The sequence below is a fragment of the Lactuca virosa genome, chromosome 7 (assembly GCF_052849685.1).
Source record: "Lactuca virosa cultivar CGN04683 chromosome 7, Lactuca_virosa_CGN04683_v6, whole genome shotgun sequence".
NCBI classification, from domain to species: Eukaryota; Viridiplantae; Streptophyta; class Magnoliopsida; order Asterales; family Asteraceae; genus Lactuca; species Lactuca virosa.
Window position 1 is genome coordinate 43,481,170 of NC_136432.1, and position 26,191 is coordinate 43,507,360.

General features: G+C 36.1%; 2 protein-coding genes across 3 annotated transcripts; one reads left to right on the forward strand and one right to left on the reverse strand.

Annotated features, from left to right (window-relative positions):
- Positions 1 to 14,431: 14,431 nt before the first annotated feature.
- Positions 14,432 to 16,720, forward strand: LOC145123459 (Pentatricopeptide repeat (PPR) superfamily protein). Of its 2 annotated transcripts, none has more exons than XM_079058667.1 (2): positions 14,432 to 14,569; positions 14,821 to 16,720. In XM_079058667.1, exon 2 carries the CDS (start codon positions 14,847 to 14,849, stop codon positions 16,521 to 16,523), a length of 1,677 nt encoding a protein of 558 aa, XP_078914793.1. In that variant the 5' UTR covers positions 14,432 to 14,569; positions 14,821 to 14,846; the 3' UTR covers positions 16,524 to 16,720. The 2 variants fall into 2 exon arrangements, with proteins under 2 accessions (XP_078914793.1, XP_078914794.1); XM_079058668.1 differs by having other exon boundaries at positions 14,432 to 14,564.
- Positions 16,721 to 20,847: 4,127 nt separating this feature from the next.
- Positions 20,848 to 25,006, reverse strand: LOC145124564 (auxin response factor 3-like). The gene is made up of 11 exons (XM_079059967.1): positions 24,257 to 25,006; positions 24,120 to 24,176; positions 23,770 to 24,034; positions 23,593 to 23,683; positions 23,362 to 23,520; positions 22,570 to 22,689; positions 22,409 to 22,484; positions 22,173 to 22,314; positions 21,604 to 22,085; positions 21,223 to 21,317; positions 20,848 to 21,048 (listed from the first exon to the last, which is right to left on the reverse strand). Exons 1-10 carry the CDS (start codon positions 24,602 to 24,604, stop codon positions 21,264 to 21,266), a joined length of 1,794 nt encoding a protein of 597 aa, XP_078916093.1. The 5' UTR covers positions 24,605 to 25,006; the 3' UTR covers positions 20,848 to 21,048; positions 21,223 to 21,263.
- Between the last annotated feature and the right edge of the window lie 1,185 nt (positions 25,007 to 26,191).

The following is a 26,191-nucleotide window of genomic DNA, read 5'->3' on the forward strand; positions in this document are numbered from 1 at the left end:
GAACTTGGACTTGTGTGCCTCCTCCAATATTTTCTATCTCACTCCTCCAGTCGCCGGTACCCGCACCCGGCCACACTGCGTCAGAAGACCTCGGCTATCCCGAACAAACAAGGGATATTGCCCCCGAATCTGCTCTATCTTCCGATTCTCTTTATTCACACCCTCGACCTATTCCTCCTTGATCATATCCAATAATGGAGAGATCACCGTCATCCTCAAACAAACGTTCCCAATCGGGGAACCTGTCGCCTTGCGGCTCAAAGCATCGTCCACCACGTTGGCCTTCCATGGATGGTATAAGATATCACAATCATAGTCCTTTAGCACGTTCAACCACCTCCTCTGCCGCATGTTGAGGTTCTGTTGATCCATCAAATACTTCAAACTCTTGTGATCAGTATAAATAGTACACCGTACTCCATACAGGTAGTGCCTCCAAATCTTGAGGGCAAACACCACTGTCCCCAATTCCAGGTTGTGAGTGGTGTAATCCGCCTCATGAGGCTTCAACTGCCTCGAGGTGTAAACTATCACATACCCGCTCTGCATCAGTATCGTGCCTAACCCTGAGATCGATGCATCGCAGTACACTACCAAGTTATCCAACCCCTCAGGTAGTACTAGAATCGGAACCTCACATAACCTCTGTCTTAGGGTCTCAAAAGCCAACTGTTGATCCGTGCCCCATCGAAATGTCACATTCTTCTTGGTCAAACGGGTCAAGGGCATAGCAATCTTGGAGAAATCCTGGATGAATCTCCTATAATAGCCCGCTAAACCCAAGAAACTACGAATCTCGGATGCGTTCTTCGGCACTTCCCAACGCATCACTGCCTCAACCTTGGCTGGATCAACCGAAATGCCCTCTTGGTTGATGATATGCCCCAAAAATTGTACCTCTCGCAGCCAAAAATCACACTTGGAGAACTTGGCATAAAGCCTCTCTACCCTCAGTGTCTCCAATACCTCCCTCAGATGCTGCTCATGCTGCTCCTTGGTCATAGAATAGACCAGGATATCATCAATATAAACGATCACTGATCGATCCAACATCGGTCTACACACTCTGTTCATGAGATCCATGAACGTTCTTGGGGCATTGGTGAGCCCGAATGGCATCACCAAAAAATCATAGTGCCCATACCGAGTCCTGAAAGCTGTCTTCGGTATATCCTCATCTGATGGTATTCTGACCGAAGATCAATCTTGGAAAACCAAGACGCACCCTGCAGTTGATCGAACAAATCATCGATCCTCGGTAACGGATAACGGTTATTCATCGTTAGTTTGTTTAGCTCTCGATAATCAATACACATCCTGTGTGACTCATCCTTCATTTTCACGAACAGGATCGGAGCTCCCCATGGGGAACTGTGCGGACGGATAAACCCTCGTCCTAGCAGCTCCTGAAGCTGTGTAGATAGCTCATGCATCTCGGGCGGTGCTAGCCGGTATGGTGTCATCGCTATCGGAGCGGCACCCGACACTAAATCAATATGAAACTCCACCTGCCTCTCCGGAGGCACTCCCGGTAACTCCTCGGGAAAGACATCCCGAAACTCCTATACAACCGGCACACTGCCCACATCCGTCATAGTCTCAACCCTCGTATCTGAGATATATGCCAGAAATCCCGTACAACCCAGCTGCAGAAATCTCCTAGATCTCGCAGCTGAACAGAGGGTTGGCCCCTGCGAGGCCCTCTCACCATGAATAACCAGTTCTCCCCCACTTGGGGTTCGAATCCTCACCAACTGGCGCTCGTAATCTATCATTGCCCCATTGGCCCCCAACCAGTCGATCCCGACAATCACCTTCAACCCTCGCAACTGTACCGGGACTAGATCAACACGAAACCTCTTCCAAAGCACATGCATGACACAGTCCCGATACACCCTCGCAGCACTCACAGTGCGGTCATCCGCAATCTCCACCTCGAGCGGGGAATCCAAAGTTCTCGGCGCATCCCGAAACTTCTTGCTAAGCGCAAGAGACACAAACGATCGGGTAGCCCCTGAATCGAATAAAACGTGAGCAGACATACCATTGACCAAAAAGGTCCCTATACACAAGCACAATATACACATAAGCAATGCAATAAATATAGAGCAGAGAAGAATAAACACGTACCAGCCACAACGTCTGGCGCTGCCCGAGCCTCCTCGGTGGTCAACTGAAATGCACGGCTCTTCACCGTTGGAGCATCCGCCTTAGCAGGGAGGCCATCAATAATCCTCATCATGGCAGGCGCAGGCGTCGCCACTGCTCCTCCCCCTCCCTGCAACCTCGGATAATCGGCCCGCTTATGTACGGGTTGCAGTGAAAACAAATCAAGCCCTTTTTTGGGCAATCCCTGCTCAAGTAACCCGGATGGCCACATGCATAACATCCTGAGCCCGTAATCTGACAAGCTCCACTGTGCGGTTTACCACACTTGGCACACCGGCCTCGACCCTACTGGCCCCTACTAGAAGAATCTGAGGTCTTAGGCTTTTTATCCTGACCTACTGTTGTCTAAGCCTGCTCAGGATTCTGCTTGGTGTGGAAGTCCAACTCCATCTCACGCTCGCGGGCCTTCTCCACCATCTCATTCAGGGTTTTGCACCCTGTAAAGCTCACAAACTCCCAGATATCATCCCTCAGCATGGAATGATACCTCGTCCGCCTCATGTCCTCATCGGTGGTATATTGTGGGATCAACAATGCTCGTTCCCGAAACTTAGCGGTGATCCCCGCCACAGTCTCGGTGGTCTGCTGGAGCTCCTGGAACTCCCTCACCAACCGCTGCACCTCAATAGTTGGTGCAAACTCCAAATCAAATCGCCTAACAAACTCTGCCCACGTCATCTCAGCCACACTGGTTGTCCCCACCTGACCAGTCACCTCGCTCCACCAGTCTCGGGCTCTGTCTCTCAGCATACATGAAGCAAAACCCACCTTTTCCGCTGCCGGGCAAGAACTCGTGTGCTGGGCGTTCTCTATATCCGTCACCCAGCGTCGGCTAACAATGGGGTCCCTGACCCCGAAAAACTCTGGCGCTCCGCACGCCTTGAACTCCCAGAACGAGGGAGTTCAGGCCCCGACCTGGCCCACAGCAATCTCGGCTCTGAATGACCTGATCCTCTCCTCCATAATCTCCATCATACCCCCCCTTGACCGTCCCCAAGATCACTGGGGTAAGTCACCTCGGCTGCAATGAGCTCGTGCAGCCTCTCATCAATAGGCTCAGTACTGCTACCCGACCCGGGTCCAGATCCCGATCCTGATCCTGATCCCCCAGCTCCATGTCGTGTCACCACCATACTGAACTACAATGTCATAAATCATAATGATCAGGATGTCCAAATAGGGGATCTTCCCACACCGGTCCTCCTTAGAGCTGTCAAATCTAACATTGGTTCGGGTACAGGTCTTGTGCTTTCAGTAGTATGGGCCCAATACTACCTTCCACACCTACATGTACCTCCCCCAAGGCTCTACCTGATAACTCCAATTCATCCCAAAATAAATCATATCCCACAGACTACCGCATATCTCAAATCCCAGGCTATCCTAAGATTTGCTCTACCGACATCAATCAGACCAATCATAACAGGTTGCCTTTATGCATGCAAATCATACACAGAAAATGATCAAATGGACTTTCGAATAAGAGTTTCTACCCTAGGACCACAACTAGACAAAAAACAGGAAATAAGGCCAAATCAATCATTCTAAGGCTATAAGCTCCTAACCGTATACAATTTTAAAAGCATACACATAGCAAGATCCATACGATTATCATAGCTCAAATATTAGTATAACATGGCTAACATATTGGGGAACTACTTACTTGGCTCGGCCGATCACGCGCGTTGCACTCTCCTCTTTTCCATTCTTTAGAAGTTTTAACTTTTATTTTATTTTTGAAAACAATTTTACCATTTCCTTAGTTTGAATCCTGACACACCCGAGAGTGTGCCTGAATCCCTCAAACCAAGGCTCTGATACCAACTTGTAACAACCCAATTTTCAAAAGAAATTTTTCATTTTTGTTTAACCAAAATACTTTCCACAAACCATGAAATCCCAAATACAATTGTTTTCAAAATTCATAACCATTACAATTTTATTTCAAATCATCAGAGTGTCCTATAAAAACGTCTGAGAGAGAGTGCACGCCGCGTCATCAAGCCTTGCCCTTGCTCTTAGGGTCAGATGTACCTAAAACAAATCCACAAACTGTAAGCTAATGCTTAGTGAGTCCCCCAGAGCATACCCCACACACAATCCACATAAAACACATCATATTAGCTATAAAAGCTACATATATCACATAAGCCATGCATACAAACATATAAGGATGTCATGGGCTCCTCCCAAGGTCTTACTCCAGGATTCCATGGGCTCCCCCACAATGTCTTACACCTAAGTGTCATGGGCTCCCCCCATGGTCTTTAACTGGAAATCCATGGGCTCCCCTACGTGGTCTTACATCCAAGTGTCATGGGCTCCTCCTGTGGTCTTTACTTGAAAAGCCATGGGCTCCACCACATGGCCTTACATCCAAGTGTCATGGGCTCCCCCCATGGTCTTCCCTCCAAGTATCACATATATAGCTAGCATAACACCAAGCATATCTAACTATCATACCACATATCTCTACACAACAAGTATACCACATATCACAAAATGGGCCGGCCTTGGTGCCTTAGACCTATTGGTATGGTGAGAAGACTCACCTCTCAAATGTTGAACTCACAAGCTAAGATCAGATATATCCCAGGCACTGCCCCAACTCAACTGCCTATAATTATCATGTGATTAACTTGTCATAATCCCGAAATACCATAATCATCCTCAAAGTCAACCCTGGTCAAAGTCATGGTCAACAGTCCATGTTGACCTCAACTCGTCGAGTGCATCCAGCAACTCGTCGAGTTAACTGAATAACTCGTCAACTCGCCGAGTTACCTATGTAACTCGTCGAGTCACCCCCCCCCTCCCCGAGTCGATTCTACTGAATTCCGAGTCAACTCGTCGAGTCACCTAAGTGACTCGTCGAGTTCATCAAATGTCCCGAAGACCTAGATTCTAATCAGACCAAAAATCTAATACTTCATTACACTCATTCAGAAGCTCGAAAACGAGCAAACCCTACCCCGACTCGTCGAGTCGACTAAGGGACTTGACGAGTTCCTTCAATCCCTTTTGTGTTCAGCCCTTTTCAGTGGGATCTAAGGTCCCAAACTTCAGATCCAACCTCGCCTAGTGCAGTTACCACGTAAAGTTGCAAACTTTACGTGCATGCAAGGCCTCACAAGGCTAAAACATCAAAACTAAGCTCCCTACAAGGTTTTAGTGCATTGAAAAGGCCTAAGCTGGATAAAGTGAGCAACTTTATGTCATTGGGGACCTAGAGAGGTCCAGATCTGGAACCATGTCCTTTTGATAAGTCCAGATCCGAGTATGACCCCGTTTTGCACCAAAAGTGACCATATTCTTCCATGAAATGAGATCTAAGCAAATAGAGATCAAGGTAGCAACTTTTTATCTCTAAATGGATGCTAACAACAAGTAGATGTCGGATCCAAAGCCTTCTCCTCTGTTCAATCTTCTCAACCTTCAAATTTCCTTCTCAAAAGCACAAGTTTCACTCTCCAAGACTCACACACACTCAAGGAAGCACCAAAATGCGGCTAGGGTTTCTTTCTGGACTGTAAGGATGATGAAGAAGGCTACAAATGAGCCATAAGTTCTTTAAATAGGGTACAAACCCCTGAAAATTAGAGTTTCTCTCTACAACGCCTACTCGTCGTGTCGGGGCCTTCCGACTCGTCGAGTAGGATTTAAATCCCGCGTCCTCATAATAGTCTCTACTCGACGAGTTGGAGCTCCCCAATTCGCCGAGTCCATGCACAAAACCCTAAAAATTAGATAAACTAAATAATATGTGGAACAGGTGTTACATGCTTTAAGTCCAAACATCCATTTTGCATATCTAGCTCTTGGGGGAAGTCTTAAACGATAAAGTCACCAGCTTGATGCCTTTTCATGGCTCAAAGAGACTCAAACCCTATATTTAGCATTCTACTTCCATCAAATGGTCCTTAACTCATGCATGGTTGATCTACAACCATCAAGATGAAAACTTGATGAAGTAGGAATCTCATAAACATCAAAAGGAACATCTTATAACTTATGGAGTAACATTTACTCACAAGAACTCATTCAGGGGACCAAAATATGCTAAAATCTCAACTAGTTCTAGATCTAAGCATAGAATAACCAAGGTCAAGATTTTATACCTCTAGGAAGCTGAGAAAGATGAATAAACCCTGGATCTACAAGCTCCTACTTGATTAATGCTCTTTCACCAAGCTTCTTATTCTTCAAGATACACCAAACGCACACCAAAACACACACAAGGATCAATTCTCTCTAGAAATGGGTTAGGGTTTCGAGATAATGCTTATAGGGATAATGGAGGCTGATAATGAGAGAGCCTTGGGGCATAAGGTGTTTAAATAGGATGCAAACCCAAAATTTTAGGGTTTGCCCCTGGCTCGCGTACGCCCAGCGTCCCAAAGGTACGCCCGAAGAACCAGGGGGTTAACCCCATGTCCAAGATCCTTCGAGGTATGCCCAGTGTACCTCATTTATGCCCAGCATACTTGGTTTCCATGAAAAATAAATAAACACTTAATAACTAAGAAATTTACCTGAAAACCGGGCGTTACAGTATTTTTTTTCATAAAATGAGGTATAATGGTAAAAGCAAAGGTGACATTGTAATGGACATCAGTTGTATGGAGTTTTCATTCTAATACTCCAAGATATAAACAAAATATGATCCTAACACTACAAAACTTCGAATGTGAAGAGTTGAATGTGGAAGATTTGAAAATTTCTATAAGAAACGGTAAGTGATATAAGATACTTTATAATTTTGTATGCCTAAGGAGACTTTATTAAAGGGTTTAAGAAAGCTAGAGGATGATATCGATTACATAAGGTTTGTTGACTACAGTTATACATCTAGAAGTACGGTCTAATGATCATCAATTTGAATAGATTCTTGATTAAATACTCATAGAGGATGATGAAAGACCTATATTGGCTGATGAAATATAGTTCATGATGAAATACCCATGACATTCCTTTAGAGGATGTACTAGAGCTATATTGTGAGGTTAATTCCTCATTTTACAACACTATGAAATTAATGATAAGTTTTTAAGTCAACTTTTATCCTAGTGATCATGGAGCCAAGCACACACAAATGAATCAAAATATGGCAGTGAACACGGAAATTTAAAAAAAAAAGTTATTTCACATCCATTATCCAACCCATACATTGGAAGCCAATGAACCCATTTTGGGGAATATACTTCAAATCTCCAAAACAGGTGAAAAAAAATTCTTACTACATTATGCACTAGTAATAGATTCAAATTTTGGTGGCAAAACAATGAACACTCAAAACTATTAGTTAGACATTGTAAAGGGGAATATAATGTCCATTATCTATTTGTGCTTTGGGCTTTTTGGGCTAATGAAAATGAAGAGGCAATTCAAATTAAATTTGTTAAATTGAACCATTATTATTCTATGATTTTCAACTTAAGTACCCTCGTCGCATATGAATAGATTAGGAAACATTTTCAAAGGGAATTTTTATCCAACCAACATATGTCACTAATTAAAGGAACTATAGTTGTTGTCACTAAGAAATCTGACATTCATGATTGTTTATCTCGACGTCATTAAGCAAAGAAACATTCAGGGTCTTTGAAATATCGTGCCATGTTTTGGAGTTATGGGGAAGAAATAAGGTCAAACCCTGGTTCCGTAGTCAAAATGGATGTTGACATAATTCCTAATAAAAATACTAATTTTAGTAAGTTCAGTGTTTCTTTTAAGGGAGTTTTAGATTGTTACTTTTTGAAAGGAATGTGTATTACAGAATTTCTTTCAGTTATAGGTCGTGAAGGGAACAGTCAAATTTATCCTACATGTAGCATGGGTTGTTGTTTGTGTTGAAAATAAACATAAATGGAGGCAGTTCATTGAGACTTCCTTTTTAATGATATTTATGATATGAATGGTTTGCATTGATGTTTTATATGTATGTCATGTTGTGAATGATATATATAGGAACTTATTATCCAAATTTATCAATATTCACTTGATATGTATGCCTTGCTTTGTGTATGTGTCTTAATTTTGAATGGTATTTATGTTCTTTATAGAAACTTAGTATCCAAATATGTCAACATATAACATATGGTTTGTTACCAAATAGCAACTTACTATCTAAATATGTCTAACATTTACCATATTATTATCAATATATACCAACTTACTATTCAAATGTTTCAACATTTACCATATAGTAACAAGGTATAGCAACCTACTATCCAAATGTGTAAATAGTTACTATATGATTATCACAATATATTTGTATTTAGCATACAAATTTGTCAACATATACCTTACGTTTTCATTTACCATATGGTTGTTAAGATTTACCATATTTTTGTATTTTTGTCTAGATTTTAGCGGTATTTATGCTATATAAATTTGTCAACATATATCATATGTATGGAACAATTAGAAACTTAGTATCCAAAATAGTCAAAATATGCAACTTACTTTGTAAATCTATCAAAATGAATGATAGTTTATAATTGAAATTTGTCAAGTGGTTGTTAGAATACCAAACTACATAAATATAGTACACTACCAAATGTAATCAACATCTTACAAAATAAAATATCATATTTAATACAAAATATATTACGACATGTGCTTTTCCAAACGCTAAAAAGAACTTCAAATTTCTATGACTTCTAAAAGAATGTGATCGAACATCTTCCACTTATACAACTTCGTTTTAACTTCATCTATTTTCATATTTTAACATTTTAACCTTCAAGCTTCTCCTCAATAACTAATAGCAACTTCTCCAAAAAAAAAAAAAAAAAAAAAAAAAAAAAAAAAAAAAAAAAAAAAAAAACTTCTTCTCTTCCTCATTGAAGGTTGATCCTTTCTAGGATTACAATACTATCCAATTTCTTATGCACCTTAATCATTAAAAATAAAATAAAATAAATAAATAAATAAAGTATTCAACTTACATGATAATTCACACTCGACCCAATAAAAATAATCATAATAACCACTTTCATCCTACTTATACTTTTTTTTTCAATAAAATCTCATTCATCGACATACTTACTTACCATGGAGTTGGGTAAAGTCATAAGCCTCCCGCTAAGGTTTAAATCGGTCCATAATGTAGTCTTTACTCTAAATCTACACTCATAACATACATTTATGTCCCAAGCACGATTACTAGTGTTGTGATTAGAAGATGATGGTATATTGAAAACATCGTGATCTTGATTATGGATATGAAAGAAACTTGGTATTGTGGATTTAAATCAAAGGAAAAAAAGGCTCTTGATTTTATGGCCTAGATTAGGCAAAATTAATACATACAAATTTCCATATGTGTATTTTGCCACATCATATCCAACATGGCATTTTGCAACCAATTAAACCCAACACAGATACTCTTTGTCGCAATAGCTAAATCTTGACATTTAAGATAGCTTAAGGATTAGTTGAGCATGGTTTGATGTTCCATGACCAAATTACGACCAAGCCAAAACTTCCATGACCAGTTTTATCATTAACCATAATCATAATAACTAAATTGATCTTGTTCAATTTTAATTAAATTAAATAACAAATTCACGAATAACATTTACAAGGTCATCATTTTTTTATATCTTGTTATTGGTTTATACGGTCTAGTTTCATTATCAATTTTAATTAAACTAATTACGTTGATGTTTTGATCAGTTGGTTCGATTATTTATGCATCAAAGAATTATTTTTTCATGATTAGTTTCATACTAAACTAGATTATAACCCGCGTTAAACGCGGGGAACGTATTAAAAAAATATAAAAACATTTATATATATTGCATAATAATTATAAAAGAAAGTTTATGGCTATTGTTATTATTGAAATGTGAAGAAGAAACACTGAAATCGATATTGTAGACAACGTTTTTTGTTTTATTAGTTGAACGACCTTCCTCGTCACATATGAGTACCTTCAAACCTTTTTTTGCTTGTTACACGAGAAACAACTACATATAACTGACCATGGGTGAAGACATGTCTACGCAAGTATAATCCAACATTTGATAATGACTGTCCTTGACTTTTGTTAATGGTCATAGCGAAACAAACTGCTATTGGGAATTGCCTACGTTGAAAACGGAATGGAATTTTTTTATCGGATGGGGTCAACTTCATGCGAGGTATATAAGTAGTCTCGTTGAAAAATCTACCAGATATGATTCGTGTTTCAATGTCATGTCTTCCAAGCCTTACGATTTGTAATCTAGTACCATTGCATAGTCCTCTGGTTTGGTCGATATTACGAAGCAACATGACCGGAACACCTTTTTTTAGTATAAGTTTATGGTTGGGAATTCCGGAGGCCTTAAAAGCATTCAACACATCAGAGAGTATACTGATTCCTCAAAAAAATCTTCTGCATCGGTCTCACATAAGGAATCTGAACTCAGATATGTTTTCCCTTCATCTTTCATCAATTCTAACATGTAGTCGTTAATAGCATCAACTTCTTCATTAATAGGGACCAAAATAGCTTTATCTTGAAAATACGATGGATCATCAAGATGGCTCTAAAAGGATGAATAAATGCAGGATACAATTGAATGAATATGGTCACCCGTAGAAAGAACGATGACATCTTCTGGAAATTCAACTTCAACTTCACCATCATTAGGACCACCGATATAGTCAACAATTAAATATAGTAAGTTTGATCTAATCTTGGCAAAATTTAGGGGGTGGATCAGTCTGATTTATGTTTGATTAAAGATTATATAAGTGGCAAATTGTTTACTATATCTAAACAATTATCAATAAGAGTCATGTTTTCTAATTTCACCAAAAACAAATTAATCTTAATAATATATTGTCAATCTATAATAATTTGTCAATTTCTTTGATAGATAAACAAAAAATTCAAAATATCTTTTAATTAAGATAATACATAACTGATTCCATCAACAAATTAATCTTAACAATATATTTATGAAACTAATATTTGCCAACTATATTTATCAACATAATTGAAATTACCAATATATAATTTATGACGTCTACAACTATGATAAATGATGAACCACAAACATTGTTAAAGATGTTTGATTACATTGTTAAATATAAATTTCTCTATTTTAAATAATAGATATTTACAGTGTTTTAATTTTCATAAGTCCAAATAATAGTATATGGTTTTTAAAATTGTCTTTACGTTTATTATAAAATATATTATTGTATTAAAGAAAAATGTGTAAATATTCGAAGACATTGGAAATTTACTATGCTACAATTGTTGAAGATATTAATCAAACATATTCTATACGCATAATTAACAACTCACATAACAAAAAAATTATATTTTAGTTTTATTCTTTTTGAGGCGACAAAAGAACTTTGTATAGAAATAAATATTATTAGTTGCAATTGCAAACCGGTCTTCAACTGTATCTATGATGAAATGAAATATCATCATATAGTAGGAATAGAAGAAACGAATGACATTTCCATAGATATTCAATAAGATCTACAAGCAGAAGTCATCGCAATATCACTTCAAGTTTCTTTGAGGCCCTTATTTCACATCTTTATAAATACTATAGGATTGTTGTGGTAAAGAAATATATGGGCATGGATTCCTAATGGGTCGAGCCAAATTTTCATCTTTATTCAAAAAAAACTCAAAATACAGCTAGAGATAAATAGCTCTACCAATGTAGCTTATATAAACTGTATGTTTATTGTTTAAGAAAATGAAAAGGTCAAATAATCCATAAGATAAAACCAAATAAAAAGAAATAAAAAACAAACATACGTCATTGATCAACATGGATTGAAGGGTTTGTTAAAATTATATTTTTAAACAAAAGGTGAATGATTGGTTATAGGGATAAGGAAGAAGACAACTTTCATCAGTCATAGCTACAACAGACAAAGCAGAATCATCTACTCTGCATGTGAGTAACTTAACCAGTAGATGCTCTCTCCTGAGAAAATTATGCATGGCATTGAAAATTAACCCATATAATGTGTTGGAGAGATGAAAAATTCCCTACGTACATTTAATAAAAGTTACTCATTTTTTATTGAGCATGTTTTGACCTCCCATAATGATATAATGACTTCGTGTCACAAGATAACAAAATATATAACATGTAGTGGAGCCCTTCTTTCATGTGTTGTTAGGTTGTTGAAGTAAAATCACTATCTTCTTTAAAATGACCAATATACCCCTCCCCATCCCATGAATAACCCTGAATCTGAAATGGGCTATTTTACCCTCCACCCTACCTTCTAAGATGTAATGATTATTACATTTATTGTTAATATAAATACTTGTATTGCTTAATTTTCCAAACACCTCCCCCATCAACATGGTTCTTGCTCTGCATCCTTTGTTTAAGAATAAATTATTAGTTTCCTAATCTTTCACTTATTTAACAGAATTAAGAAAAAAATAATAATGGAACTTTAGTTAAAATGATTTTATCAACAACAATTCTTATCTAGTAAGCATTAGTTTAATTTTTAGAATTATATATATATATATATATATATATATATATATATATATATATATATATATATATATATATATGCATCCATAACTAATTATGCCAAGCTAATGCATAGTAATACATAAAATTTGCAGCTTACAAGCATAATATGGTTTATACTCAAGAAACCCAAGAGATCCGGTGCCCAAATAAACAAAGAAAATGTAATGAACGAACTTACCACTTAGCTATGACATCCAGTTCTACCTAAGATGACCAACTTCACCAGAATCTTATTTTTCTTAAATCATATCAATAGCCTTCTCAAGTACAAAGCTGTGAGCACATTTTTCATGACCATCAATTTTGGATCAAGTGATTAATCATTAAACACTTCAGTAATACAACAAAATTAAGTAAATAAAGTTTTAGGCTAGCCTAAATAATAGATTAAACTGCATTTCTCAATCATAAATAGTGAAATTGAATAACCTTTCACTTCTAGCACATCTGGTTGAGAATGGTCATGAAGAACATAAAACCTAGAAATTATAAACCAAAACAACTTTAGGAGTCAGCAATATGTTTCACACTTCTTATATGTATAAAAATTAAGTACAAAAAGAAATGGATAGAGAAACAAAGGTTTGGTAGTTCTAGAGTACCTGATCTAGTTCATAGTAGGCCTTACTGAAAGCTTCCAATTGGCAGCCCTCAAGATCCTTCAGAAGGGAAGCTTCATCAAACTGGATCCATGTAGCACCTGCTTCCTTCAATGCGACAATGACTTCCCTACATGGGTAGTTCTTGTTGTAATGAAAATGGAATCCCACTTAATTTGTAAAGAACATGAAAATGATAAAGAAAAATAAGTATACTTGTAGATTGGAAGGATTTTATCAAGAATGGGATTGGAAGAGTAAAAGTTTTCTCAACGCCATTTGTAGGTTTTGATAGCAATAAGTCCAAAAAAGATTGGTATTGAAAAGAACTTTAACTTGGATAAGACAGGGGAGCAGTTCAAGATTGAAGGAGCTTGCCTGAATGTTTTTTGAGAATTCAATGGTGGCATCTGAACCAAGGTCCTTTGTGAATAATAATCACCGATCATACAATTGAATGAATATGGTCATCCAACTAAAAGTTTGTACATACTAAATTACAAAATCGAAGCGACTGTTCGAACCGAAATGACATCTAAAGTGGAAACCCTTTCCCCCAAACACAAAACCCTTTCTGTGTCTTCTGATTGGTCAATATGTCCGTCTGAATGGCTCGTGAAGAAGAAGATTGAATAAAGGTGAAGGTGAGGGAAGATGGTGGTAACAAATTGCTACCGAAGTAGGAGGAGACTAATACGTAGGGGTTTGACGAACGTTGATATAAGGCGTTACAAAGTTACAAAATGGTGTAGGCGTGTTTTTTTTTTTTTGTGAGGATGAGGCGTTACATCATCAAAATGATCCTAGGGTTGAGATGAATGAATGAAACCCAATAAATGGCCCTGATTTTTGCAAGTGATGTCATTAGGTTTCTGGTTTAATATATATAGAGATGTTACACAAGTAATTCTTAAAAACCAAATTATCTACTTTTTTTCATCAAGATAAAAAAAAAATTATTTGGATAATTATGACTAAAAATATTGTAATAAATTACATATAAAAAATATATTTATAGAATTATAGTTGATAAGCATATTTGAAATTTAAATATGCTAACAATATATAAAAGTTTTCTTTGGGCTTGAATCTACAAAAGGTCGAAATATGTTTGGGCTAAAGACCTCAACACCTTCATAGTAATCCAGCATGAAAGCCACTTCTTTTATTTCTCTCCTCTTTCTTTGTCTCTGCAACTCCGTGCAACCGCCGCTGCAGCCGCAGCCTCGGCGATAGCGCCGTCATCTCCACCACTTCCATTTTGCTCATCGTTTTTGTAAGGTACATACCTTTATCTTTGTAGCTCAAATTTTCGTACCTAATTTTTTTTTATGTACGTCTCTGTGTATTCTTGATTGCCCCTGCATTTTGAATTTGAAATTGAAGGTCATATTAACTGATTTTCATTTTCAAAATGTTTGTAAGCAGCAAATTGTTCGAAAAATCGTGATAATTATACCAAATTTTACAACTATCATATGAATATTCTAGTTTGAAGTTGCGAAATCAATATCTTCTTACTACCTTTGCAGACAGCAGAGGTGTTAAGATCAACATAATGGCGACCTCAAAACTGAAGCTTTTCATGATGAATTCGTGTTCATCAAGGTCAATAACAGGCTTAAATGCAATTCAACTTCGTGATTCTTTATTCAGTTCATTTTGTACCTTGATTGAATCCCCAAAAACTGATGATCCATTAGAGGTGACTGAATCTCCTGAACTTCCAAATTGGGTTAGAATTTCGGAAAACAATAATACCAAGATCACGAAAACCCCTGAGGACGATTTTGTCCTCCCTTCATTATCTTCATGGATGGAAAATTACAAACGAAGTGAATCCAAAGAACAGGATAAAATCACAGTAAGTAATGACACCGAGAGTGATGTAAAAAAAATAACTAAACTTCTGGTGAAGCCCTTTGAATCACTTGATTCTGTCATACAAGTTTTGAACAACTCTGGTGTTACACCATCAGAATATTTAGTTTCTCAAATCTTGAAAAGATTTGATAATAACTGGAAATCAGCTTATGGTGTTTTCATTTGGGCTGAATCCCAAATGGGTTCCAAGTTTTCACCCGATATGTATAACTTATTGGTACACTCTTTGGGAAAATCAAGAAAGTTTGATCTCATGTGGGAAGTAGTGGAAAAAATGGTTCATCTTAGTTATGTTACAGTCAACACCATGGCAGAAGTCATAAGAAGACTTGGAAAAGCCGGATCCCATGAAGAATCCATTAATACATTCAGAAGAATTGAACAATTCGGGGTTAAAAAAGATATTTCAACATTGAACATGTTGATCGATTCATTAGCAAAAGAGAAGAATGTGGAACGTGCAAATGATATATATCAAGAATTCAAGAACGAAATCCCTCCAAATTCGCATACTTTTAATTCATTAATACACGGGTGGTCTAAAGCTAGGAACTTTGAAAAAGCTCAAACCACCATGGAAGAAATGAAGGAACATGGGATTTGTCCCGATGTTGTCTCCTATACGTCTTTAATAGAAGCTTACTCTCGTGAAAAGGATTTCAAGAAAGTTGATGAAATTCTTGAAGAAATGCAAGAAAAAGGGTGCCCTCCAAATGTCATCACATACACGATTGTCATGCATGCCCTTGGTAAATCAAAAGAAATCGAAAAAGCGTTGAACATTTACGAAAAAATAAAGTCAAATTGCATCCTCGATACATCTTTTTACAATTCGTTAATCAGCATTCTATCAAAATCTGGGAGATTGTTGGACGCTCGCCAAGTGTTCGATGAAATGCCTAGTCAAGGAGCTACACACGACACGCAATCCTACAACACCATGATCACTAGCTTTTGTGGAAACACACAAGAAGAGGATGCACTTAAGATGCTACACGAAATGGAAATGAATAATGTGAAGATGGACTTTGACACATACGCTCCATTGTTGAAGATGTGTTGTAAGTTGAAGAGAATGAAGGTGATTTCTTTTTTGTTGAATCATATGTTGGAGAATAATGTGAGTGTGGGAATTGGGACTTATAGTCTTTTGGTTCGTGGGTTGTGTAAGAGTGGGAAAGTTAAACATGCGTGTTTGTTTTTGGAGGATGCGGTTATGAAAGGGTTTGAGGTTTATGATACGATGTTTAAGGTTTTGGAGATGGAGCTTGAGAAACAGGGGATGAGTGAAGAGAAAAAGAGGATTCAAGAATTGAAACACTTCCGGCTTGGTTTAGAGGCAATCATATAATGAAAAGATTGTTCCACTTAGGACGCATACTTGTTTCGACTTTTGAAGAGGGTGTTAACCAATCAACTTTTGATTTTGGTTAGTTGTGAAAATTATGTATTATTTTGTTCAGTTGTTATTAAGTTGTTAACCCTTGATGAATATTGCAATATAATTGTTATTTTATAGTTTAAAAACTAAGTTAGTGTTATCGTGTATATTTATGGTAGCACATTTTTATTATTAACCCACTTGTCTTGGCTCCTTTAGTCTTTAGCCTTTTAGGGTTTTTTTAGCTAGCTTTTATTTTCACATACTCATTGTTTTGTTGTTAAATGTTTTTCTATCAAGAACACTTGTAATTTCTCTCTTTCAATAAGGATGTAGTTCAATTATCACTTAGAACTTGATATGGAACTTTTGGAGTTTAATATGTGTGACATTGTAGAGATAGATAGCAAACTTAGACTCGGGGCGTGTTCGGCACGCATCGTTTTGGAGCTTCTAGCTTTTAAGAAAAATGCTTGTAAAAAAAGAAAAAGTTCCGTTTGGCGATAGGAGCGTTTAGCCTTTAGCCTAAATAAAACGCTTCAAAATCAAAAGCTACCTGTTACTAGCTAGTTTTGCCAAACACACTCTCAAATTAAGATGCTAGATGAAGTTGTCTCGTCTTTTAGTATCCTTTGTGTGTGGACTTTCGCGAAAATGCAAAAAGATGCACGCTATAAGCGGAAGAATGAGCAAATTTGGACGTAAAATGCTAACTACGATCTTTGTTTTTAGGTTAGTAACTCAATATACGTTTGTCGTGTTTTGAAATTTATCTTGGTTGTTATGTTTTGTATGATCAAGTATAAATTAAATAAACTAAAGATATTTTATGTTGTCTTTGTCGTTTCAATTTGGTCATTTTTATCTTAGTTGAAAGTAACATGATATTATGTCGTGTTATGTTCGTATTATATAAAAAGTTGTGTGTCGTGTCATATTATAAAAACACGATACAATTGTTCGATTTGACACCCTTAACTAGGTGGTTCTCATAAAAGTCCGGTGTCTATATACATTGTAACTAAAACTCCCAGTTGCTAAGACTAGATCCATAAACCATTTTAACAAAGACCACATGTTTCACATAATATACATAATCCTTTTAAAAAAGGTCAGTTTGCATAATATAATGAATCCTTCTAAAAAGGAGAAACATATTATTTATACAAAATCCCTCTCCACTATTCATGTCCTTCTCCGCCGCCTCGTCCACTTCAATCTCCTCCATGTTTTCCATCCATATATCTCTACCATAGTTCACCCTCAAATAAATTCTTCATCTTTAACATTTTTTACCATTTTGTGCGTCGATCATAGCTTCCATTGAAATCACGTTCACGTCTACCCTCTAAAAACATACTCACGCAGCCCAAGTTCCAAATGAATATAATGCTTGATATCAAAATTATTTTTATTTATTTGTTTAGTGTCCGTTTTCCGTTCATTAAATGATTTAAAAAACCTATTTTTACCTCTAATTATAAAATTTTTACATAGTTTTTTAGCTTAAAAGGCGAATTTTCGTTAAATTCCGAAAAAGCAATGCGCGCTGCACATCCTGTCGGGGGTGGTGACATGGCGTTCATCTAGTGGTGACATGTGTCGCAATCTCGTGGGTTGTCGATGCGCGCAGCACATCTTGTCTGTGCGCGCAACTGCACGCAGATTTTTATAAAATCTTACAAAGCTCATAGCTTCTTCATACGAGTTCCGTTTTCGACAGTTTTTATATCCACGCGTAGCTATCAACGAGATCTACAACTTTCGTTTAGACTCCGTCGACTAATTTTGATTTATTTTTAAAGTTATATTTTTAATTGGTTAGACTGTTAAAGTCCGTTAAAAATTCATAACTTTCTCGTCTAACGCTCGTTCTCGACTGTCTTTATATCGACAGAATCCTATTAACGAGATCTCTGATTCTTGTTTAGATTGTTTCGGCTAAAAATCAACCAATCTAAAATTCGATTTCTGAGCTATATACTGTTATACTGAATCTTAGAAAAATCATAACTTCCTCTAATAAAGTCAGATTTGACGTTCTTTATATGTACGCTCTCGGTTTAATAACTACTACAACTTTCATTTAGATTGGCTAAAAAACGATCTATCTCCGACTCACCATTTACGATATTTGTAGTCGTATCGGGTCGAACACGAAACTTCAACGAATCATAACTCCTTCGTTATAAGTCGGATTTAAGCGTTTCTTATATCTCCGGAATCCTTGTCATGGTTACGTCAACTTTCATCAAGAATATGCATCCTAATTATTACTCTATTTAGACGTGTATTTTGTTTCTATTTTAATATTTTGTTATAAGCACGTATACTACAAATATTTTACGCATAAAACACCTAATATTCACCAAAATTTTCCCTTATCACACTAAATAGGTTACAATTGTTGATCCTAATTATTGCATTATCTTATTAATGTCTAGTGAGAAACGTGGGCGTTACATTAATAGACCCAAAGACCTCCGGGATTGCCTCCATAACAACCATAGTCACCTGAGTGGTGCATCTCCCGAATGTCTTTATATGTCAATCATGGCCTCTCCAGACCGCCCGCTCCAGATCTAGAACCTCTAGTGAACGACATACTGAAAAACAAACTAGATTAAATCAGAAAAGGCACAATTCATACTATTACAACATTATAGGAAGATTAAACCCTCAGGGTTCGTGACTTCCTTGCTATGCATACGGGTCTTGTGCTTCCAGTAGTACGGACTCATACTACCTTCCACGTATACCCGTATTTATCTTAAGGGATTGTCACAGACTACCCGGCTACAAAGCCCAACAATTAGGATATGCATACATCCTATACTCACTCCCTCGAGAATGGCTAATCATCCCTCAAGATGGCATACTACAACCTATGCTCACTCATGAAACTTTCACTAACCCTGCAGATGCTCGTGTATGCTAATTATACATAACACTAGATTCGATAAACAGCCGAATACTTGATTCTACCCTAAGCCCACAACCAGACAAGAAATAAAAAATAAGGCTAAATAAAACTTTCTCAGACTATAAAATCTTAGTTATATACAACTATGATGTATACACTAAGCAAGTACAGTAATAATATCAACTCCATATAGCATAACAAGAGTGAGTATTAACCCGGTTTATGTCCGATAGTGGTGTTTTCCAAAAAAAAAAGAATTAATCCAATAAAAATGGTTGAAAGAATTAACTAAAAGAAATTAATAATCCAATAAAGTAATATTTAATAATATATAAATATTATATATTATAGATTTATAGATCATATTTATTAATATATGATAATCCAATAAAAAAATTTAAAAAAAGATTTTTTTTTAAATAAATTAATAATCTAATAAAATAATATTTATTAATACATAAATAAGATATATTAAAAATAATATTATTTAAAAGACAGTAATAATCCAAGAAAGAAAAATGCGAGGTTTGAGGCACAATTGTCTTTCCGGCCCATTCAGTCAGAAAGATATGGTTTTGAGGCTTTCTGAAAACAACATATCTTATCGGGAAAGATTTTTTTATGCAAATTAAACAGTCTTTCCGGTCCATTCAGGTAGAAATATCTGTTTGGATCTGAAAATATGTCTATCAAACGAGACCTTAGTCTTTCCTTTATTTATAAGTTTTAGAATATTTAAAATTATTTGTACAAAACTATAATAAAACATTTCTAATCATATTTTTTGATCATTCATTTATCTTCTGTCTTTATACCCATAAAATCCCATCTTTCTCATTTTCGATTTTATGATACCCAATTCTTGTGTCTGCGATTTTCCCTGCAATGTTTGTTCTTTACTGATTCCATTTATGGTTACATTTACAACAACATAAACTCTTCGCTCAATGCTAAGCTCATAAATGTACTCCAAAGCTTAATAAAAATATAAATAAGAACATATCTTGAACTCGTAGATCTGAAAATTTTCATGTACAATAGTTTATCGCCTTTATGAGTTGTCCAACTTTTATGCTTTGCTTCAAAATGTGGTGTATATTGAATGAACACATAGGAAATAGGAGATTCATCAAGCTTTTATCAACATTTACTCATTTTGGCAACTTTAGCATATATTACTTCCTTTATGACAAAAGTAATCAAATCTTTATCTTCACAAATAAAGGCCAATACCAACACTTATTCTTACTTGCACCATTTATTTTAGCTTTCCTAAAACACATTCTCATTAATGCATACAAATTCTTAAGATACACGACCAAACCGGTTAGTTGGTTGATTCTGATTATTTAATTTTTGAGTTGGTTGACATGGATTTTTTTTCTTATATTATAAATGCCCATTGTTGAATTCTTGACCTAATATTCATCCTAAAGTACATGTTAATCATTAAGCATTTTCTTTTAAACAAAACCAATACTACTACTACTAAAGTCAAACTACAACAAAAAGTCAACCACAATACCACCACTTCACTCCACCTCCTGCCACAAACCATATCTCCAAAGTTCCCTGCAAAACCACCCACAATATTACTACAATCTCCAAAGAAAGGGTCTTTGTTTGACTTTTAAGGGTCAAATTTATTCTTTTAATTCAAAATTTGGCAAGAATAGCAACAATTTGTAGATTAAAAGTTAAATATATGGATGTCAAAAACAATATAAGTATCCAAAAACTTCTTACCTAAAGCTTCCATCTAGCCATGAACAAGAGTCGAACCATCTTCACAATCCTTGTACACAACCATCATTTGATCGACACCATGGATAAACCCTCTCCTATCATATCAAATAAAATCACCCCAATCAAATAAACCATCAAGATAAAGTGTTAAATGCAAGAAATAGCAACATATTTCCATTGCTTTGTTTATTATTATAGCATACTACTTTCATTTCTTTTCCTATTACATCATTATAATTTGAAAACTCCATCCAATTATCACAATGTCATTCAAATACAAAGCAAATTTGAATGTTACAATGCCATAATTGGGTAGATCTTTCAAAATATAATGTCTTAATAAAAAAAGGAAAAAGATTAAATAAATGAAAGATCACTTACATTCGTACAACTCCCTAAAGGCCCTTTTGCATGTACTAAATCCTCATTTGGACACCGAGAAGCTTCCATACCTTCGGTCAACGAGAACCCAAACAGCCGGCAACTATTTTTAGCCGTCGAAACCGGTTCTTCCGGAAGCTTCTTCATCGGACTAACAAAAACTCGACGGCTTTGATCATTAAACGCCTTCACATTATCAACATAATGTACCGGATAACCGTCGGGAACCCGACCAATCGCTTGCGGAAACCTTAAAACCGATGAAGGTGAAGATGACGAAAACGCCCTCGACGGCTGACTCCATAAATTTCCATTCGAAGTTATTTCTTGACCTTGCAAGACCCGATTGAATCTTAAAGATTCACCAAAGCCTACACTCGTTTGATTTCTCATGTTATTTGAAGGGTAAAAACCGTAAATTTCTTGACCTTGCAAGACCTTGTGGAACCTTATAGATTCCCCCAAGTCCAAGGTTGTCCGGTCTGTAAAAAAACACGTAAAAAAAAGTTATCTTTTGTCGTTTTTTACGTTAAATATAAAAAAAATTAAAAATAAGTAAAAATATGTGCCTTTGAGAACGGGAAAACCGGTACGTGTCCTTTTCGATATCGGTGACACGAAGCTTCCGATTTCCGAAACGGGACCCAATCGCTCGATTTCCCATGGAGAGACCCTATTTTGCCTTGGAACTTCCACATTGTCCCATCGTACCTGAAATAAATAATAACAGTATCAGTAACAGTAACAATAACAGTTTATTCAGTAACATTGGAAATTTAAGATAAAGTTTAAAAGGAATTTGTACCGTTAGGCATCGCCATTTAGATCCGGGCCACCTGGCAGGATCGATATCGCTAACCCCGGACACGGTTCCTGTAGACCTGTAAAATATCGTGATAAAAAATGAGTTTTTTTTTTTTTTTTTTTTGTTTTTAATTGTGTTGGGAATTATGGGATTTGGCAAACCTTTGGTCTCCTGAATCTTCTGTTTCGAGTCGCATTTTGAACCGCATTCCGGGAGAGAATGTAATGGAAAGGCTTTTTTGGAACCGGTTGTATGGCACGATGCACTCTGATGAACCACCCCTAGCATTTTTGTTTGTTGAATTTAGAGGGCATAAACGTAATTTTGCTTACAAAAAACTAAAAATCAAGACCTTAGGACAATGACACTTCTTTTTTAAGACCAAAAAACATATCCATGGAACAAAAATTGCAATTTTTCATCCCATTAAAAAAGGAACAAAACTTACGTTTGATGTGTTGTGTTGTCAGTGGAAAAGACACAAATGCCCTTTTCCTCCTAATCCTCCAAAGTAACCCAAAAGAACTAAAAATCTTGTGTAACCAAAAAAAAACGATTTTTTTCCTTCTCATTAAGGGCTAATTAAAACTCATCAACACACTAACATTTTACTTCTTTGCTCTTATTCTTTTTACCTCTCAATTGCTCCCACGTTGAGATTGATGAATATCAAGAAATTTTTTTTTTCTTTGACAGGGGTAAGATCGTAATTTAGTCTCGTTTACTAAGTCTGTTTTGGATAAAAGTAAATGGCTGTTTCCTCAAGTATGACAATTTTACACTTTTATCAAGAGGTAAAAGTCTGAATATAATGACAAATTCTACCAGTTTACCGTTTTCTTTAGAGTATAGCTGAAATATTTTATCTATTTCTCTCAAAGTTTTCTGTGTATTTTGGAATAAAATACAAACATGTATACATTAAAGTCAAAAAGAAATAGTTATTTAGTTACCTTGGATTATAATAGACGTTGAAAACAGTTCTTCTAGAAATGGAATTGACCACATTCGCAAAGTCATTCATCTGAAGACTACAAAACGTTGGTAAACTCGAAGCCACCTTTGCTTGTGTCGCTCTTCGGATCCCCAACCTTAATACTCCATCATCACCCCTGAGACATCAGTTGCAAAATGACTAAAATGCCCTCACGTTTTTCCGCACAAAATGACCACAATGCACTCACCTGAGGAAAAGAACAGCATCTCCGCACACAAGCTTCTTCTTGTTCACGAACGCACTCCAACCAGTCGTTAGCAAATGCCTCCGAGGCTGTCCTGCTCGAATTCAGTAATAATTTTCGATAATCATTGTAAATTAAGAAATGGTTTTAAAGGGTGAAATGGTAATTTTGTTTTTGTACCTCGGTAGATATGTCGGAATTTCCATTCGGTCCCATGAAGATCTTTGGCTATAAGCTCTTGTGAAGGCCTCGGTTGTTTATAATCCAATGGCGGAAAGCAGTCCTCCGCGGCACGACGGGGGACGGAGAAGCCGCCGTGGGTGCTGGTATCGGAGGCGGTGAGTGTCTTACAGAACATATGCGGCGTCGTCGACTTTTCAGTCACGCCGTTGTCGTCCTCCGCCGATTCGACTTTCCGACCACCTTCACGCCATTTCTGCTCAAGCTGTTTTATGCCACCGAACAAAATTAAGCTAAAAACCATAGTCCAAAGCTGAATTATAGTCTTGAAAATCAAAATGTAAACAAACCTGAGGATCTTGAATCAAGGAAACTTGAGCGTAAACATCGTCAGTTCCAGCTTCAGCCTAATTCCATGAAAGTTCATTAATATATGAGCTGATTAGTCACTAATTTACAGATTATGGTAAGAAAGAATGAAACTTACGTGAAGCTTGACGTCAAGAACACAGCAAAACACGTGAGGGGGGAGATTACAGTCACCGGAAGTGGGACAATCGCCGCTGGATTGTAGCTGTTCGAGGTGACCTTGAGGGCAGTACACAACGGCGTTTCCTTTCTTCGGTAGCGATATCAGAGGTCCGGCACAAGCGTGCCACAACTCCAAACAGCACACCACCGGAGTAGAGTCAGAACCAGAACCAACACTCACCGGCGGCGGAGCAGAAGCAGGAACAGTGATAGAACCAGATGCGTTAGAAGACGATGACGACGTGGAAACCTCATCGGTATCATCGTCGTTAACGGTGTTCAGATCGATTAAACCACACACCATCTCAGAATCTCTTTTCTTTTACAAACCCGGAAACAAATTCGCAATTCATGAAAGTGGAAAAACACAAAAGAAAGAAACTTTCTTAAATACTCTCTTTCTTCTCTCGCTTTCTCTCTCTAAAAGTAAAGGTTGTTTGCATAATTGCACATAGATACACATCAAAATCACATCTTTTGATGGGGTGTTGATTGAATTTCGTCTTTAATCCTCTGTGATATGCTGCAAAAGTTGCAGAAGCAGCTGCAAGCTAGCGCTGCCACTGCGAGAGTACGAAGAGAGAGAAAGAGAGAAAGAAGAGAGAGAGGGTGACTGCCGGTGACGCCCTGTAATTCCGGGAGGGTGTCAATTCTGTCTCCTTCCTATTCAAACAAATCTCTCTCGTGTCGTGTTTCTTTTCTTCAAACTATTTTTTAATTTTTGACAATAATTTTATCCTTTCTAGTTAATATATTTGTTTTTACCTTGTTCAATAAAAATACATTGTTTAGCTAAATATAAACAATACATTAAATATAGCAAATGACAGAGAATTATTTAATTGCATTTTTTTCCAAAATTTTCATCTATGAAGATGTCTTTTTCTTAATAAACTTTGTTTCATGTGTTTTGTATTTTCTTTTATTTTTAGAATAAGAATGCATAAATTTAAATTATTATTAAATTGCTTATAAATTATACATGTCACGTATGGGACTTGACTCTCAATGTCATTAAAAGATAGCATCTTGACCATACCATTAGAACTTACATATTTTTTAAATGAAACTTACCTTCATTCTTATGAAGAAAAAACACAGGCAAGGGCCTTTTGATAAAAAAAAAAATAATAATAAAATTTACAACCATATTAAAAACATGAATAATATTCATCGTTATTTTTACAATAGGACCTTGAAATTTTTTGTAAGTGATAAATATTATTTTTTTTCAAAATTATACAAACTAAGAACACAATATATTTAATGATTAGTAATATACTGTATTTAATATAATAAATAGCTTACTTTATCTTGAAAAAAGAATATTTGATTATATTTATTCTTAAACAGATTGTATTTTGGACGTAAATTATAAATATTTATCGATATGTAAAAACTAAATAAGGTTTTATTATACTATATATTACTACTAAATATTTTGTATAGTTAATTACTAGATAAAGATGTTTATTAAATTTTAGATCAAATCAAGCATTAATATTTTTTTTGAATAAAATATCAAAAAGGTATGACTATGAATTCCACATTAAAAGGGTCTAATGTTTCTCAGAAAAAATGTTGTATTTTTCAGAAAATAATAAGTGTCTTGCATAAATTTTCTTACATGCATTATTCGTAAAAGACTTATGTTTTACGAAGATCGTCATTTACATCATGCCAATAAATATCATGAATAGTTTTTCGAACATTTCAAAGTAAATGTTAATATTTATTTTAGGAAATGAAGTAAATACTTTATTGTACTAGCTTTGCAATTTATTGCCAGTACCGAATATCTTTGACCTTGGTCCACTTTCTAAAAAAACTTGTTATATTGTTTTTTATTCAAATGTATGCAATTTAAATCTTCATATAGAAGATGTATACC

What these genes read in the sequence shown, in the direction of transcription:
- LOC145123459 (XM_079058667.1), top strand. Translation starts at nt 14,847, where the DNA reads ATGGCGACCTCAAAACTGAAGCTTTTCATGATGAATTCGTGTTCATCA.
- LOC145124564 (XM_079059967.1), bottom strand. Translation starts at nt 24,604, where the DNA reads ATGGTGTGTGGTTTAATCGATCTGAACACCGTTAACGACGATGATACC. An exon ending in ATTCCGACATATCTACCGAG is followed by an intron (nt 23,684 to 23,769) that starts GTACAAAAACAA and finishes GAATTCGAGCAG; the next exon opens with GACAGCCTCGGAGGCATTTG. An exon ending in CGGTTTTCCCGTTCTCAAAG is followed by an intron (nt 22,086 to 22,172) that starts GCACATATTTTT and finishes GTTTTTTTACAG; the next exon opens with ACCGGACAACCTTGGACTTG.